The sequence below is a fragment of the Scyliorhinus torazame genome, chromosome 4, assembly GCF_047496885.1.
Source record: "Scyliorhinus torazame isolate Kashiwa2021f chromosome 4, sScyTor2.1, whole genome shotgun sequence".
Classification (NCBI taxonomy): domain Eukaryota; kingdom Metazoa; phylum Chordata; class Chondrichthyes; order Carcharhiniformes; family Scyliorhinidae; genus Scyliorhinus; species Scyliorhinus torazame.
Genome location: NC_092710.1, coordinates 187,977,192 through 187,996,740, shown reverse-complemented (window position 1 = coordinate 187,996,740; position 19,549 = coordinate 187,977,192). Strand labels below are relative to the sequence as shown.

Below are 19,549 nucleotides of genomic sequence, written 5' to 3'. Positions count from 1 at the left end.
GCCCTGAGGGTGTGGGGGCAATGGAGGCAGCATATGAAACTGGGCGTCAGTGTGGTCACCAATCTGTGACAGTCACCAGTTTGTCCCGGGGGGGGGGGGGGGGGGGGGGGGCGCTCGATGGGGCTTTAAGGTATGGCAGCGGGCAGGGATTGAGAGGTTTGGGGATCTATTCATCCAGGAGGGCTTTCCGACCTTGGAGACATTAGAGGATGAGTTTGATTTGCCCGGTGGGAACAGGTTTCGGTATCTTCAAGTGCGGGACTTTGTACGGAGACAGATCCCAAGCCTTCCTCGCCTCCCCCTGAGAGGACTACAGGATAAAGTGCTGTCAAAAACTGGGTTTGGCGGTGGGAAGGTTTCGGACATATACAGGGAATTATTCGAGTGGGAAGGGGCCCCTATCAGAGAGATGAAGAGCAAGTGGGAAGAGGAGCTAGGAGGGGAGCTGGAAACTGAACTGTGGGAAAAAGCCTGAAAAGGGTAAATGCATCCTCGTCCTGTGCTAGACTTAGCTTGATTCAGTTCAAGGTAGTCCACAGGGCCCACATGACAGTAGCTTGGATGAGTAAGTTCTTTGAGGAGTTAGAGGACAGATGTGGACGGTGTGGGGGTAGCCCGGCCAACCATGTTCATATGTTTTGTGTATGTCCGAAACTGAGGGAATTCTGGCAAGGATTTGCAGATGTTATGTCGGAAGTCCTGGAAGGTAGGGTAACTCGAGTCCAGAATTAGCAATATTTGGGGTGTCGGAAGATCCGGAGGCAAAAGGGGGGGGGGGGGGGGAGGCCAATATCCTGGCCTTCTCCTCACTGGTGGCCCGGAGACGGATCTTGCTGAGATGGAGGGACTCGGAGCCCCTGAAATCAGGAGGGTGGGTCAGCGATATGGTAGAGTTTCTCAGTCTGGAGAAAATCAAGTTCACTCTAAGAGGATCAGTACAGGGATTCGCCCGGAGTTGGCAGCCGTTCATCGATTTATTTAACAAAAACTGAACACCAGCAGTAAGGGGGGGGGGAAAAGGGAGAGGGGAGGAAAATAGGAGGCATGGTAATGTTAAATAAGGACAGGGAATTTAGTATACGGGTAATTGGGGATAGGGCGGGAGAAGTGGGGTACGTGGTTTATTGTTTGTTATTATTGTAGGTGTTAGTTTGTGCATCGACCCTCGCGGTTGTTTTAGAAATGTCAATATGTTAAATTGTGAAAATTACAAATGCTTCAATAAAATATTTTCTAAAAAAAATAAATGCTTTTGTCTTATCACATGGCTTCAGTGATGACTTGTGTGGGTGGAGCTGGGCTGGGGTTCTGAGTCATACTTTCGCTTTGAGTTTGGACTGGTTTGAACTGCACAGGTTGAAAGAAGTGCCTCTCTATCTTCATTTTAAAAGTTGTTTCCAGACTTAACTTGATAACTTAAAAGAGGTAATTGCTGTTTGAAAATGGGAACAAAGTATCACTGGCGAGTCTTATACCAGTAAGAAGGCAGTGTGCTTGGCCACACCTTTGAAAAGGGGTTTCTGGTTTTACTTGGATTTTGTTATTGAATTGGAACAGTTAAGGGAGAATTCATTAAGGGTTATACATAGATTACTGTAGCTGTGTAGGGTCTTTATGTTTATAGTTGATAAAATTCTTGCTGTGTGTGTTTATACAAATGTTAACTAAATTCGTAGAATAAAGCTTGCTTTTTTGATTAAAGGCGCCTAAGAATTCACCTGAATAACACCTGAAAGGCAGGCTCTTGTGCTCATCCTAGCCAAATTCAATTAAACAGGTGAACTCCATGATATACTTTGGAGTTATCTAAATCCTGGCCCATAACATAGTCCAGCTGAAAGTAGGAACACACCATTGTCAGGCACAATATTAACAATATAATTTCGAACCAGGGCTCGGCACAACATCGAGGGCCGAAGGGCCTGTTCTGTGCTGTACTGTTCTATGTTCTAATATGCCAATGATGTTCCAAACCTCTCGTAAAGTGAAATAGGCAGAAGGAAAGAGGAAACAAATAACCCTGAATGTATATTCTCGTTCAGGTGAAATTAAACCGAAATAAGGACCAGGTGCACGCAAAACATTTTCAAACCAAAAGTGTCTTCACAAGAAAATCTACATCAATGTGGACTTAAAATTCTAACCCAGATCTACATACTATATCGGTCAAGACTGGCAACTAGGAAGGATGAAAATAAATTTCATGGAAAAGAAAACTATACATACACTTACCGGAGCATGCTCTGATTTCAAGTGATAATCAGGCCTGCCTTTGACTTATACAGTTTCCCACAGTGCGGGCATTTAAATAATTGTTTTACCAGCTCAGATTCTTCCTTGCCACACTTCTTCAGGTGATAGAGGTAACCCATTATACTGGTGAAACTGGCACCACAGTCCTGAACAAAGATCAGAAAGGTACACATTTAGCAATTCAATATAAACCCAATACAAGCAAAAGTAAAGTCATTTTCTGAAGAAATATGTCGCAAAGGCCGAAGAAGAGCTCAGCCAAAACCCTTTTGGTCATTTCTGATATGCCCAACATGATTGATACCATTTGCCTTCAAAATAAATCACATTATATAATCACATATTTTAGGCCCCAGGACCTAGAATACAGTAAAGTCCCTCCGTTCATACCTTCTTAGCTCGTGTTTTCACTTACCTGTGCTTTGTACTCCGTACAGTGCAATGCCCGTTGCACGAGCAAAGTTCGCTTCTCCACGGTTTCATCATGATTTGGCAGCTTCTACCTTGGCCAATATGTTGGGGCTGATGGGACTCCCCTTTTGGCCCTCCAGCCCTCGGGAGCCTTCGGCCCCATTCTTGGATGACGAACCCCTCTCGCTGCCATCAATTAGCCTGGCCCTTTAACAATCTGGGTGGGTGTGTCTGGAACACAGCGTGCAGGGATGGGACCTTAAACTGAACTGTTGTGCAGGTTCCCAACCCAGAATTGAAATTCCCGGCCATACTTTCAGCGAGTTTAAACTAAAGGGAAGTGTTTTTAATTTTCTGCAGTGATTGGGCAGGTGGTGTGCATATAGCATCAATGAGAAGTTGGGGTTACTCGAGAAACACTCTGGAGGTTTCCAGCAGCAACAAAGGTGTTATTAATGAAAGGCAAAGGCTGGTAAATACAGGCACAGAACACAATAGGATGGGTCTCGTCGCTTCGGTTCCAGGGTCCACACTGCCTGAGCCCCCGCGCAAACACGTTATTGGCCATGGTTCGCACGCGTCCACGCGAATGGCCCCAAGCAGGTCATGTGGCCCACCCTCTTAAAGCGGCCGCTTTACCAGATCCCTCCCCTTCAAGTCCTCATTATATTTCACATAAAAGCTATGTACATATTCTATATACTTGGAAAAGACATCGGGAGATTCCCGGACCTCCTTCATTCTCCTGTAGGATGATTTGAAGTGGGTAGAAGGGTAGAGAATAGCGGGTTGGAGTGTTTTTTTATATAATAAAATGTCCCATCAAAATACCTAATTATCATTCATGGTGACACCGCCGTGATGAAATAATACTTAAATTATTTGGGTCTTCTGCTCCCCTCCCCCAACCAAAATATAATTTACCAAAAATGGTTAGCACTGTTGCTTCATAGTTCCAGGGTCCCAGGTTCGATTCCCGGCTTGGGTCACGGTCTGTGTGGAGTCCGCACGTTCTCCCAGTGTCTGCGTGGGTTTCCTCCGGGTGCTCCCGTTTCATCCCACAGTCTAAAGATGTGCCGGTTAGGTGGATTGGCCATGCTAAATTGCCTTTGGTGTCCAAAAGGGTTAGGTGGGGGTTACTGGGTTATGGGGATAGTGTGGAGGGTGTTCTTTCCATGGGCCGGTGCAGACCTGATGGGCCGAATGGCCTCCTTCTGCACTGTACATTCTACGGTAAAAAGATCTTTCATCAAAACTATTACCCTATTCAATTTGAAATCTTCACCGATGTAGCTGAGGCTCCGCCTTCTGTTGTATACAGGTACTGCACTACAATACTGCCCAAACAAATGTTGCCCTCGCATGGCTGGAACCTATTCAATCGAGTCCTATTTAAAAGCATGTTCCCTGTTCGCGATTTCAATGTTCATGAGATTTTGCGGGAATACAACCGCCTTGAATGGCGGGACTTTATTGTATATCAGTTGAAGAGCATGCATACAAAGCAAACTGATTTTTCTTTAAAAAGGAAAGGAAATAAGTGAGGGAAGAAAAAAAAAAAAATCAGAGGAGGGTCATCCTGCCTAATGACACCTACTGGCCAGTTACAGAGCTGAACTTGCTGACACCCAGTGCACATCGAGCAAGGAACATGCACATGTACTCTCATTCCAGAAACCCTCTACTTGCCGCTTTCACTGCAACAGAAAATGATACTGGGGACTGAAATTCAAGATTAAATTGAAGATCAAGAGGCTAGTCAAAGCGAGCCAGTACTGTAAGATTGTGCTACTACCTCAATATTTCTTTCATGTATTTCAAATAAATCAGTCTAAACTTTTCAATGAAGCTTGCGAGTTCACATTTATTTTTTATACAAAATATTCTAAGTGACAGAAACTGTTTGCAACATTTCCTGCTCTTACCTCACGGAGACACTTCAGTCTCCCCATTCTCCGCAACACCTTTCGAAGTCTCTCCCTATCAGTCTGTTCATCGACCACATCCCCATCTTTCAAAATTGGCTGAATAGAAGAAAATGAAAGCATTATTCTAGCATAGTGAGCATGCATGCATAGTTAGTCAATGCTACACAAATATTGCTGGCTGAAGCCTAGATGCCATTTGGTTCTGTCCTAAAACAGATTAAAATAGATAATCAGACATGACTGACTTAGTTAGCAATGTGAAAAACTTTAATTCAACCAAGCTCAAAGTGCTAGAACTCCTGTTAACTGCCGAAACAGGTTTGGGCAATCTCAGCCAAGTTCTTAAGAGACCAGAAAATTAGCCAAAATTTGGTAATCTTATTAGGACGACTGAAACCAAAATATCAGGCTGTTCACAAAATTAGGAGTCAAAGAATATGGCGCTGGGGCAGAGTTCAAGAAGCTTTTCACTGTACCTGACCCACCTTCATATGTACATGTGAACTAATTTCACCGAGTCCAGAAAAATGATTTATTCCTCATAGCTGTTCGTCCTACACAGCAACAACACTTCTTTTATAAAAGCACAACCATTTTTCTCAATCTCAGCTTATATGTATAACTTGAATATTTCTACAATTTAGCCAAGAATGGCATGCAACATTGGGCTCATTATGTTTCTCATTATTTTGACAAAGATCTCATCCTACCATCACTAAGACTTCACCTCACTTGCATATATTCCTTCTGTATGAATGGCATCTGCCGAAATTATTAAATGGTGAGAGCTGGGTAAATAGTAGCGTTTGGTTGCACAGATAGTGTTTAGCTATCAGCTAGAACTGACACGTCAACTCTCTTCACTCATCGGTCAAATTTCAGGAGTTCTCCAACCATTAGGCAGAATATCTTTCAAGGATTTATGGTACATTGAATTGGTGTTTAATGAAACTCAGATCCAACTTAGAAAATCTATGCTAATTTGATGGTACTGCTGATGAGATTTGACTGGGTTTGCTGCCTCGAAGGAACGGCACTGTATCTCATGAATGCGGCCCAAGATGACAGGCTTATTTAATGGGGTTCGAGGAGTAGGAAATAAACATTTCAGCTTGGTCATATGCTGCAACAACAAAGAATAGCCAAGGTTTTGCTTTGATTACCATGTTGTTATGGTCTGCCATTAAGTGGTACTTGAGCCCAGCTAGAGACTTCAGCTGTTTTCCACAGTGTTGGCATACAAAGGGTTCCTAAAACAAAGAGAGGGACAGTGGAATGACAAAATGCTTTTTGTGACCTCATTCTATTGCCAAGAATGTAAATATAATTAGTTAACTTAAAAACAAAAACACAACCAGCATTTCTCAGTCTTTTCTTTAAAAAAAAAGAGAAAATTCTATAACACTAGAACACGAGGCTACAACATCTTTCAAATGTGAAGTAAATAATGCAACAATCTTCAAAGCTAATTTGGAAACATTCCAAACAGAATTGGCAGGTAATTTATTCAAGATTTAGAATGCATCTACCATGGATCCACCAGCCAATTATCACCCGTCGCACATTGAATCCTGCCCATTTGGGTTATACTTCTGACATCATTAATGCCAGTTGTATGAGAGTTGCCCAGGTTTGTATGTGCTATGCGTTGGGAGTCAAAAGTACATCCTGATAACACTGTATTTCTAAGAGACCGTAGAAAAGATGTCTGTGTCAACCATAACTTAATGGTAGTAATCTCACCCCTGAATCCCAAGGTGTTGAGTTCAACCTCACTGCAATGACCTGAGCCCACAGTCCAAGCTGATACTTCAGTGCACTACTGATGGAGGCACCCTCTTTCGAACAACAAAAACTTATGTTCATATTTTACTTTTAACATAATGAAAATGTTCCAAGGCAATACACGGAAGCAAATTATGATACAGAGCCACATAAGGAGATATTAAGTCACCAAAGGCTTAATCAAAAGAATGTCTAAAAGGAAGAAAGCAAAAAGTAAAGAGATGGAGAGTTAATTTGGAACCATTCCAGAGTTTGGGGCCTAAGCAACTGAAGATGTAGGCGATTAAATTCAGGCATTCTCAAGTGACCCAGCGACCAAAATTAGATCAGCATAGTTTTCTTGGTGGGTTCTGAGGATTGTTATATACCGCGGTAGCACAGGGGAGGCACAGTAGCACAGTCAATTCGCAGTGGTTAGCACGATTGCTTTCCTGCTCCAGGATCCCAGGTTCAATTCCTGGCTTGGGCCACTGTTTGTGCGGAGTCTGCACATTCTCTCCGTGTCTGCGTGGGTTCCCTCCGGGTGCTCTGGTTTCCTCCCACAGTCCAAAGATGTGCAGGTTTGGTGGATTGGCCATGATAAATTCCCCTTAGTATCCAAAGGTTAGGTGGGGTTACTGGGTTATGTGGATAGGGTGGAAGCGTGGGCTTATGTATGGTGCTCTTTCCAAGGGCTCGTGCAGACTCAATGGGCTGAATGGCCTCCTTCTGCACTGTAAATTCTATAAAATGCTTGGCACACTGTGAGCCAACTGATCTTACTGAAACAGTCTTCCATGTAAGGGATTCCAATCTCCACTCTGGATGACACGCTTTTGTAAAGAACCTCTTTTAAATCCTTGTCTGATCCTGGTGTCCTTTTTGATGCCTGTCCTGATGGCTGTTTTTAAAACTACAAATGTTTGGTTTTCAACCGAGCCTCCCCCCCCCCCCCCCCCCCCCCCACCACCCTGCTGCAAGCTGCTATTTGAACTGACCTAGGCACACCTCTCGATGCAGTGCACTCTGAGGCATAGCTCATGATGTGAGACTCGTCTAGCAGCCAATCCCCTCTTCTGAAACCCCAGAACATTTTCTATTTTCTATTCTGATTGGTAGAGTCTATCATACCATTCTGGAGCAAAAGGCATGTTCCATTTTTGCTTTCAGTTTTGTTCTGAAAAGGAGCTGGTCAGAAGCTTGTTAAATATTTCTCCTAGAAAGGCTACAATTTCTCTCTCTGATATGTCGGCTGGAGTGAGCAGGTCTGGACACTATCAGGTCTGTGAAGGTTTAACTCCTGATTTAAATGTTGCAAGCATTCTTTCCAGCCAGGCCTGTTCAAGTGAAGCCTCTGTGAGAAAGTCTGGGAAAAGCACATGTTAATCTCTTTCCTGAGAATCCAAATAGGGCCCTGAAGACCAGGCCATTTTCTCTTTCTATACCACAGGCAGAACCCTGCCCAGGGAAAGGGCAGACAAGCATTCGAGGGGTGGAGTGGACAGACAACTCTATTTTAAACTTTGAGGCAGGGGATTCTAAGATTGTCCCAGTGAGGCTGAGAGTTAAGCTGGTGGAGGTCAGACAAGTGAAAGTGACTCTCCAGATGAGTTCCTGAAGCCTGCAAGATCTAATTGAAGGCAGACGCTAAAAGATTCAAACCAACCAATAGTTTTCAACACCGAGTTCAGAGAAGTTCACTTACAAAGACCACCACCTCAGCAGTAAAGATTAATCCCAGCCCTTTTAATCCCTGTCATTTGTGAATGTTTCCTTCCCGCCCACCGTGTGGCTGCGCGGTGTGTGCCTGGGTGGAGTGTGGGACAGGGTTTAGGGAATAGTTAGATTAGTAGACCATAGTTTCCATTACAGGTCTATCTCTTCTCATATTATAAATAACGTTTTTTATAATGTTTACTTACAAATCTGGTGCCTGTAATGGAGCAGTCGAGGGTCAAGGGTCGATGGTCTCAGGAAAACATACAAATTATTGATTCATTAACTTATGCTGGGATTCTGGAGCCTATGGGGCTTAGATTGACCGCGCACTAGCCCAGGGTGTCATTTTTGCCTTCGCCAAAACAAGGATCTACCTTCAGGAACCTTCCAGTGTTCCGCTGCCCTGGAACACCACGTGCTTGCAAGCTTTGCCTTACACACTCTCTTAGATATCCAGCCATGCCAACAGGATACCACTGCTTCACAGGCTCATAGTAAGGAGTCACACACCTTGGGTTTCTGGCTTTTCACAACCCCACTACACTTTTTGTCTGCTTTTTGCTGCTTTGTCTTTTTGGAATCTCTCTCTGTTGCTCCTCACTGAACAGAAGCTCTCACCCAGATTCCTGTTCTTTGTTCCTTTGACCAGGAGCTCTTCTTGGAACTTGCTCTAAACCTCTCCCTGGTTTCTGGGGCTTTCTTCTTTAGTTTCTGAGACTTGCTTTCTGTCCCTTTGCATTGTCCTGAATGTTGTGGCAGTTTCTGTGGAATGCTTCTTCCTTCTGGGTCATCTTGTTCCAACTGAACTCAAACTGCCTTTGCTATCTCTGTGGGCACCTGGTTGCCAGGCAACAGCCCAGTTTTCTTTATGCCCTGTGCACGTTTTCAAATCTTAAAAACCTCATTAAAATGGCAGGCACAGTAAAAATAAACTAAAGTTCTTATCCCTTTCTTAACATACAAATGCAGAAACAAAAATTAAGCTTACTTAAAGTTATATCTTATTCCTAATTCCTAAAAAAATATAAATTACTTAAAAATATATATTTCCTAACAAGGTGGAGGACATTACAAAGATAGGAAGGGTAAAGGCCATGGAAGGATTTGAAAACAAGGATAAAGATTTTAAAATTAAGACATTGCTTGACTGGGTGTCAATGCAGGTCAATGGCACAGGGGTAATAGGGGACTGGGACTTGGTGCGAGTTAAGACATGGGCAGCATAGGTTTAGAGGATCTCAGGTTTAGAGTGCAGAAACTGGGAGACCAGTCAGGAGTGCGTTGAAATAGTCAAGTCTTCAGGTAACAAACAACAAGACAGTGAGGTCTGCCAGCTCTCTTTAAGAGGTTTTAAAAGATGCCATGACACCATTCCAAGAAGAGTAAGGGAGTACTTCTGAGTAAGCTACCCAACATTTATCCCTCAATCAACTTAATGAAAAAGCAGATTATCTGGCCATTGTCATGTTCACGATATCTTTGCATTTGCAAACTGGCTACCACTGTTCCTATGGTTAAACAGTGATATACTTCAGCTGTCAATTTTAAAACTTTAAACATCAGCGCATTTATACACCATGCACAATGGAAATAAGTTGATACAAAGTTCCTAATATCATTAAACTTCCAATATATATCCACACCACTAAAGGAAGGAGTCACATGAAGTGCATTAAAAGTGCAACTCAAAATGATGGCTACTGCATTTGTTACTGTCAAATCCATATTTTGCAAACGAACTGCATGCAGCAGATATAGTGCAGTAAATCACAACACTACCAGATATCAATTAAATGCTTTGAGTTACTTGATCCAGCTTATAGCAGGTTATGAGAAAACGTAATATCATGCTCTCTGGGAGACCTTACACTTGAAACTCATAAGCACCTCTTTGCAGTTTGCCATGTGTTTTTTCAGTCCTTCTACTGTCTTCCTCATTACAGCCTTACAAGTAGGACATGTAATCTTTCCTTTTTCCAGAATTTCCAGATACCAGAGTTCCTCCCGGCTTCCTGTAAATTAAATCCAATCGCAATTAAAACTTCCACATCTAACTCTTAAACTTTGTTTTGAGATTGAATTTGATTAACTTCAGGGACTCACAATTTTAAAGTCCCCCCTCCCTTGTCCCAAATAATAATAATAACCTTTGTCATAGGTAGGCTTATAAATGAGGGCAGTAAAGAGTTACTCAAATGACCAGAGCAGCAAGTGAAAATTTAGAAAGAAAAAGAGATATTACAAATGTAAGGCTAATAATGCAAAACAAAACCAAATTAAATCTAGAAGAGAGGAAGGAACCAAAGACGATAAAGGCCAACAGGGGTTATACAAATACACTTACTTGTAACATCAGGAAAAACAGAAAAGGATTTAAAACACCTCATAAAAAGGGTAAAATAAATAAGGGTAGAACCCATTAGAGATGAAAAAGAAAATCTTATGGAGTAAGGTAGAAACGGTAGATAAATACTAAATACACGCTTTATGCTTTGCCTCGATTTCACAGAAGAGTGCGTCACCATAAGAGGAGCAACTAGAGTAATTTGATGGATGGTAGTAGGTACACAATTTCTTTTGAACAAACTGGTAGAAATCTAAGTGGAAAAGGCACCAAGTTTTGATGGTGTGCATTTCAGAATGCTGAAAGAAGTCAGTGTGGACATAGTGCCTTGATCACAAACTGCCAAACATCACCGCTTGGGAGAGTTGCAGCACAGGACTGATAGATTACCACTGAACCAGCGCTATTCAGGAGAGGCGAAACCATGTACCAGACAACCTAGCTTTAGACTTTGAAAAGTTTCAGGAGGGCATCATGCAGACCGAAATTAATACTCACCTAGTGTTCTTTGAGGTATTATTGGGACCTATTGTTAAATGAAAATGCAGTGGATACTGCATATATAGATTTTCAAAAATCATTTGATACAGTGCTGCATAGGAGGCAGGACAGAAGTCCAAAAGATGTGCAGGTTAGGTTGATTGGTGATGCTAAATTACCTCTTCATGTCCAAAAGGTTAGGTGGATTACAGGGATAGGGTGGGGATGCCCTTCCAGAGGGTTGATGCAGACCCGATGGGCCGAACAGCCTCCTTCTGCACTGTAGGAATTCTACGATTCTATGTGGTTAACGGAAGTTCAGATTGGGAGGTGATATATTGGTCACAGACTTGTGTAAAGATAAACAATGTAAACATTTGCAGAGGACACAAATATAGGCAGAGTGACTGAAGCAAACCAAAGCAACTTCAGGAAGACCCATTACAAAAGCAAAACGCAGGGCAGCACGGTGGCGAGGATCTGGGTTTGATCCTGGCCCCGGGTCACTGTCCGTGTGGAGTTTGCACATTCGCCCCGTGTCTGCGTGTCTCACCCTCACAACCCAAAGATGTGCAGGGTAGGTGGATTGGCTATATCTTTTTTTTATTATTATTTATTCATTCTAAATTGTCCCTTAATTGGAGTTTTTAAAAAACGAAATCTGAAAGAAAAACAGAAAATGTTGGAAATACTCAGCAGTTCAGGCAGCATCTATGGAGACAGAACCAGAACTAATATTTCAGGTCAATTCAGGATGTTGTGAAGGCAATGACCCATTTCGAATTCTAACGGGGGAGGGCACGATGTGCTTGGTGGCAATATCACACTGGAGGGGTGGAAAAGGCAGGAGATGTTCAGCTGAATATGGGTTTGGGGGGAGGGCGTTGGAAGAGATATAAAAGTTAGGTAGGGAAAGGGAGAGTCAAAGTTGGACAATACAATGGTGCGAGATGGGTGGAAATTGGAAACAGAATTTATGACATTTTTCAGTTCGGGGTTAGAGCAGGCACAGATACAGTCTTCATCAACTCCATCTGGTATGTACCAGATGGAGTTGATGAAGACTGCTCCCCACCCCCCCAACCACCACCAAATAGGATTGAGATAGGGAATGTTCCGAAAGGCAGCCAGGCATGACTCAGGCCCATATAGGTGCTCATAGCAACAACATTTAATGGGAGGAAGTGACTGAAATTAAAGGAGGAGTTGTTCACGGAGGAGAGGTTTAGACCATTGGGTGCTGGATGGACACAGGTTGGGTCTCTGTTTGAGGAAAAGGCAGAGTCTTAAGGCCATCCTGGTGGGTTGGAGTCGTAGAGAAATTGGACATGCAGAGGAAATTGGAAAACATTTAAGTGAAGAAGGGCATTTGAAGAATCACAGATGGAAGTTCGAAGAGAATGAACAAGGTGGGGAACAAGTTGAGATAGGGAGAATCAGTTCAGTGGGGCAGAGAGGCTTAAATGTTCGAAAAAACAAGGAAGTCCTGACTCAAAGGATTATCCTCCACCATTTCTGTCAAATCCAGCATAATACCACAACGAAACACATCTTCCCCTACCTGTCAGTATTCTGAAGGGATTCTTTCCTCTGCAACACCCTGGTCTACTCCTCTACCATTGCCAATACCTCCCCCACTTCCCACAGCATCTGCTCATGCAATCGTGTGAAGTGTAACACCTGCCCTTTATTCTGCTGTGAAAACATTCTGCTATTTTGCTTTCAGACATTGCTGACCTGTATTCTGCTACTAACACCTCACCCTCACAATGTGGACCAATGCTTTGTCTCTTAATACTATTACCACTCCCTTTGCCTTATGTTCCATGACATAGTCATTTAATATCCCCTGCACTCTAATCTATTCTTGACCTTCTCTTTTGTTCCACTTGTCCCTCTCCCCTGTGTCAACAACATAAAACCCATCACATCTTTAACTCTCTTTGAAGGGGGTGTCCAGAGATGAGACCCCTTAAAACTGAATAGCTAGGACAACACTAGAATAGTTCTACATAAGTTAGTTTATTAAGGATTGAGATTAATCATAGAAAGTACACCCAGTAATCATTATTAACCATTAAACCTGTATTTTTAGGACAATCATTTAAACTCTTGCTGCAAGAAGTGGCCACAACGCATGATAGGATTTAAGCTAGCTAACTTGCCCATGCTTTTGAGACAAACGGGATTGTGTGGTCAGCAAATAACATAGTTAACTCAGGAAACAGTTCTTATCGGTGCCCCCAATATCTTGTCTTAGACAATCCATGGTGTAAAGAGGAAACCAGCTTTGGCATCCTGCCCCTGGATGCGCAATGAGGTGGACAGGAACTGGCTGTGACACGTAGGATGGGGATGTCAGAAAAACAACTTTTGAATGAACACAAGATCCTGGTAAACAACAGGTGACAGGATGGGGTTAAATCATGAGCTGATCACAAGTCATCACTTTGCTTAAAGTAAATTTTACTGGATAATATAGAAGTGACAGCTCCAAGGATTGGATCAAGTCCAACTGGGATGGGTTATTGATTTTTGGGATACGCAATAATTGGTGTGTTTTTACCAGTATTAGACAGATTGAGCTTGGCATTTATCCAGATCTTTCTCTCATGTACATGAACCAAGCTTGGAAAAATAAAACCGTCTTAACCAGGTTCATGTGTGTCTGCAGAGCTGTGTATTAAGCTGAGCCGTAACTAAGATACCCCACGTAAAAGCTGGCTCAATATTCAGGCCTTGGAAACGCTCTTATGCACTTCAGTTTTGAAAGAGTACCATATTGGGCTCAAAATGTTTGGCTGGATTCTTTGTTGGCAGGATCCTCCGCTTCGCCGGCAGTGCACTCCGGATTTCCCGATGGTGTGGGGGTGCCCACAATGGAAAACTCCATTGGCCTGCTGCCGGGGGGGGGGGGGGGGGGGGGGGGGGTGAAAGAGGATCCCACTGCTGGCGGGGGCGTGCTGCACCAGAAAACGGGGGATGCAGAATGCCACCCGTTATCTCTTTGTCTCTCTACAGATGCTGAGTATGTCCAGTATTTTCTATTTTTATTTCAGAAAGACACGGCTTTGCTAGTAGATTGAACAGAAGTGAAAATTAACATGGAGAAACTATTTTGGGAAGAAGGATAAGTTGAGGGTATTTACAGTCAATGGATGCCCTGTTCAGATTATGTGGTGGCGGTGTGGCTTTTATCATCAAATCACATCTTGGTCAGTTCCTCTTTTGCTTTGGCATTATTGCCTTCTATCAACATTTCAGCTTGTTCCATTCCCTCACCTCTAATTTAAAATGTTTGTTCCTCACTGCTTACCCAAATATATTAAAACAATATCCTCAAAGATTTTCACTCTCAGCTTCTGGAGCGGGTCACTTCTCATTCGTGGTGATTTCAGCTATCTTATGTCATCAAGATGTCTATCTCCCAAGTTCATTGCCCTCATATCCTCCCCTCTCCCAACATCTAAACTCCTCACTCTATACGCACAGCTTCGCCCTGACCTAGTGTGCATTACTTCCATGGTGTCAATCACAGAAAAAGCTTACTCTCATCATTTGTACAACTTCCCACCCACATCTCTCTCTCAAGAGAGTTTCTCTCTCTCAATCATATACCCTCGTTTGTATATCCCAGAAAAAGCAGTTTACCAATTAACTTCAAAAGTCCCATTTGTCTAACCTTTGGCCCTCCATTCACCACAACATTTCTACAGCTACTGATCTGCTTGACCACACCCCCATTTTCACATTGGCTGGCCTTGTCCCCAATAGTCTCTCTCAACCTGGCCATTTCCCTGGGTTTGGCCATCACTCCCTCCCATTGAAGGAATGCAGATTCAAATGGGTATGACTTTGACTGATATAGCCAATTCACTGTCAGATATCATATGAAGCACTTTTGGGTCCTCCTCGTCTGTTAAACATCTCATTATTTCACAATCACCCTGCAACAATAACACCAGGTTTCCTTTCTCTGCTGAAAACGGTTTTCTTGAACTCATCTCGTCCAACCTCATCGCCAAGTTCAAGAAGCTCATATACATCTTTGGTACTAAGATCAAAATAATTTGACCAGCTGCTTCTGCTACATCCCTCCCCTTCACCTATCCCACTAAATATTGGGAAGACTGAAACCATTGTCTTTGGTTCCCATGACAAACTCTGCATCCTAGTCCTCCGACTTCATTCTTCGTCCTGGTCATTGCCTAAGACCTAACCAAACTGTATGCAATCTTGGTGCCATATTTGAAGCCAAAATGAATTTATGACCATGTATCTGCTTTGAGGAAATTACCTAATTACATCTCTGCATGATCACTGGACTCTCTGCCCCCACCTCAGCTCACCTGTTGCTGAAATCCTCAACAACGCCTTTATTACCTCAGGACTTGACTAACTGAACCCCATCTTGGCCTGCCTCCCATTTCCTAGCCTCTAAACACTTGAGATCATCCAAAACTTCAGCCCATACCCTAACTTGCACCAGGTTCCGCTGCACTTATCACCCGTTTTGGCTGACCAACAGTGGCACTGGGTTAAGGAACCCCTGGATTTAAAAATTCTCATTCTTGTTTTCAATCTCTTCATGGCCGTTGCCCTCTCTTTTGCTGTAATTTCCTCGATTGTGGCAACCCTATGAGATCTTCATGCTCCTTCATTCCTGGCCTCTTACGCATCCAAATTTGAATTGTTCCACTATTGGGAGCTGCGTTTGTGGTTACCAAGGTTCTAAGCCCTGGGGTCCCTCCCTCGGCCTCTCTTTTCACCTTTATGATGCTCGGCAAAAGGTAATGCCAAATCTATAAAAATTGTTTGCCTACAGAAATCTGTACCCAGTTTTGAGCACCTTCTGTACAAGAATAATCATAGAATCCCATAGAATCCCTACAATGCAGAAGGAGGCCATTCAGCCCATCGAAACTGCCCTAACCCACCAAAGAGCACTGGACCAAAGCCCACTCCGCCACCCTATCCCCGCGGATTGATTATTGCCAATCCAAATAACCTGCTCATCTTTGGACTGTGGGAGGAAACCGGAGCACCCGGAGAAAAACCATGCAGTCATGGGGAGAATGTTCAAACTGCCCACCGGACAGTCGCCCAAGGCTGGAATCGAACCCGGGTCCCTGGTGCTGTGAGGCAGCAGTGCTAACCACTGTGCCACCATGTTGCCCTAATAAAGAAGCAAACTGATAAGGTCATATACGCCATTGGTTAGCTCACATTTGGAGTCCGTTGAGCAGCTTTGGGCAACAGTTACAGGAAGGATATTTAAGTAGAAACGGCTGGTGACCTTTATAAACAAGCAAGGCACGGCTACACATGACCTACCAAGTCAGTGTATTACCATGGTAACAGTCCTTTTACACAAATTCCACACATTTTATTTGCTAGTCCAGGTATCTCTTATTCCAAGAAGAGAGCAAGATCAAAGAAAGGAATAAGAGGGAAACCGGTAAACAGATGGAACGAGAGGAAGCCAACAATCCTTTCATTTAACTTTCATCTCTCTCTCACACACACTGGTAGCACTTTGCATGGAATATCACCAACCATGGTTATGGAGCTCAGCCCTACTGCTCCACTCCAACCTACTTGCCCAGAGCTCGCGCCGCTGCCAGCAGCAACACTCAACCTCATCTGCACACTCCACATGTATAAAATTGTAGACAAAGCCAACAGTTTGCTGTAAATTGATCAGCTATAATTGTTTGGGGGGAATGGCAAGGGACTATACTTTGTCATACTATTTATTTAGAGGAATGCTGTTTCAAGCATTTCCAGAATTAAGGAAGACAACTTTGTGATTTTAAACATCTACTTAAAGTTAAATGTTCTTGAACTTTGATGAAAGAGAAAATATATAATGAGTTCTGAATGCCGCAGTTTTAAATATGTGCTTTCCGATTGTTGCAGTGACCGCCTCACCATTGATCAATTCTAACTCTGCATCAAATCAAAAGAACATTCACAGAATACATTTTCCAAGGTGACACCAGGGATGGTGAGCTACATTCATGGAGAGATTTGAAACACGAGGACTATTTCCACTGGAGCAAATAACATTTTTTTAAATGACGGATTTTGATCGAGTGGTTGGGGCAGTAGTACATAGAACAGACAGTGCAGAAGGAGGCCATTCGGCTCATCAAGTCTGCACTTAAACCCTCACTTCCACCCTATCCCCGTAACCCAATAACCCCTCCTAACCTTTTTGGTCACTAAGGGCAATATATCATGGCCAATCCACCTAACCTGCACGTCTTTGGACTGTGGGAGGGAACCGGAGCACCTGGAGGAAACCTACGTAGACACGGGGAGAACATGCAGACTCCGCACTGACAGTGACCCAGCGGGGAATCAAACCTGGGACCCTGGCGCACTGAAGCCACAGTGCTATCCACTTGTGCTACTGTGCTGCCCACCAAAGAGGGGTGATCAAATTAAAATGTTCAGAGGGTGTTTAAGAAAAACAGCTTTATACAGACTGAGCGCACAGGGTTCTTTGGCATAGGGAGCAGTTGAGGCATCGACCACTTAAACTATTAATAGATAGATAAATGAATAAATATTTGGATATATAATGCTAAAGAGAGACAGAAACAGTAGGATAAAATTTTGGTGTAAAGCAGTGCAAACACCATGGATCAAATTCTTTAGTGCTCTAGATTTCTATGGATCAATCTGCTGGATAAGTCAGAATCAGACAAAAGTTGACAATTTATCTACATTTGAATTCACTAAAGATAAACTAGAACTTATCCACAAGGGGTAGTGCATCACTGGAAAACATACAGCGATAACTATAGGCCAGGCATAGGAGCACAGGACTTGGGAGTAGGCCACTTGGCCCTTCGAGCCTGCTCTGCCATTCGACAGGATCATGGCTGATCGGATTCTGGCTTCAAGTCCTCATTCTTGTCTGCCTCCCGTAATCCTCGTCAATCAAGAATCTCTCTCTATCTAAGCATCCAAAATATTCTACTTTTATTATAAGAACCAATCTAACTCAGCCTTGAATAAATTCAATGACCCAGCTGCCACTGCTCTCCTAGACTTTGGTCAGTTTAAGCACTGAAAACAATAAAAGTTAGACAATAGTACCCCCCTGGTGACTAATGCCTTAAATTCATCAGTGGTGAGGTGGTCACTGCAACAATCAGAATGCACATATTTGAAACTGCAGCATTCAGAACTCTCATATATTTTCCCCTTCATCAATGTTAATGAACATTCAATTAAAAGCAGATGTTTAAAATCAAAATGAAGTTGTCTTTCACAATACTGACAATGCTGGAAACAGGATTCCTCGAAATAAATAGTATGGCAGAGTATAGTCCCTCCCCATCCCCCAACAATAATTACTAATCAATTTACAGTAATCTAACAAATTACATTTATATAGCACCTTTAATTTACTGAAAAGTGACGAGGCACTTTGAGAATAGGTTAATGGAAGTAACTAAGTGTGTGGTTGGGAAGGCAGGATTGGAGGGGCTCTGGAAACCAGGGAGAGCTTTTGGTAATGGAAGAGGTTTTAGAAGGGAATCCCAGAGCTGTGCCGAATCCCAGAGAGGTGAAGATTGTTGGTAATAGGAGTCGTAGTAGTAGCAGTGAGGTGAGGCAGTAATAATTGACAACTAAACTGTCACCATTTGTTACCCCTCGAAAACTGATGGGGAGAGCAGGCTGGATTAGAGGGCAGGATCGAGTCTGCATTGACGCACAAAAACACCTGACATGTCTACCTAATCCCATTTGCCAGCACTTGGCCCATAGCCTTGAATGTTATGACATGCCAAGTGCTCATCAAGGTACTTTTTAAAGGATGTGAGGCAAGCCACCTCTATCATCCTCCCAGACAATGCAATCCAGACCGTTACCACCCTGTGGATAAAAAAAGTTTTTCCTCAAATCCTCCCTAAACTTCCTGCAGCTCACCTTGAACTTGTGTCCCCTCGTAACTGACCCTTCAACTAAGGGGAACAGCTGCTCCCTATCCACCCTGTCCATGCCCCTCATAATCTTGTATACGTCGATCAGGTCGCCCCTTAGTCTTCTCTGCTCCAGCCAAAACAACCCAAGCCTATCCAACCTCTCTTCGTAACTTAAAATGTTCCGTCCCAGGCAACATCCTGGCAAATCGCCCCTGCACCCCCTCCAGTGCAATTACATCCTTCCTATAATGTGGCGACCAGGATTGCACGCAGAACTTCAGCTGTGGCCTCACCAAAGTTCTATACAACTCCAACATGACCTCCCTGCTTTTGTAATCTATGCCTCGATTGATAAAGGCAAGTATCCCATATGGCTTTTTTACCATCCTACTAATCTGCCCTTCTGCCTTCAGAGATCTATGGACAAACACATCAAGGTCTTTTTGTTCCTTAGAACTTCCCAGTTTCAGGCCATTCATTGAATACTTCCTTGTCATGTTACTCATTCCAAAGTGTACCACCTCACACTTTTCAGGGTTAAATTCCATCTGCAACTTTTCTGCCCATCTGACCAACCTGTCTATATATTCCTGTAACCCAAGACATTCAACCTCACTGTTAGCCACTAGGCCTATCTTGTCATCCGCAAACTTTGGGGACTATGTCAACCTATTCTGTTTCACCAACCTCATGGCAGTTATAGCCTCGAT

At 43.3% G+C, this 19,549-nt stretch overlaps 1 protein-coding gene across 1 annotated transcript in view; it reads right to left on the bottom strand.

Annotated features, from left to right (window-relative positions):
* znf512 (zinc finger protein 512) overlaps window positions 1–19,549 on the bottom strand; it is a 77,242-nt gene that overhangs the window by 22,027 nt on the left and 35,666 nt on the right. The window contains 5 exon segments of the mRNA XM_072499004.1: window positions 2,233–2,264; window positions 2,267–2,399; window positions 4,590–4,688; window positions 5,756–5,842; window positions 9,963–10,087. Of these exon segments, the coding sequence (XP_072355105.1) occupies window positions 2,233–2,264; window positions 2,267–2,399; window positions 4,590–4,688; window positions 5,756–5,842; window positions 9,963–10,087 (476 nt within the window).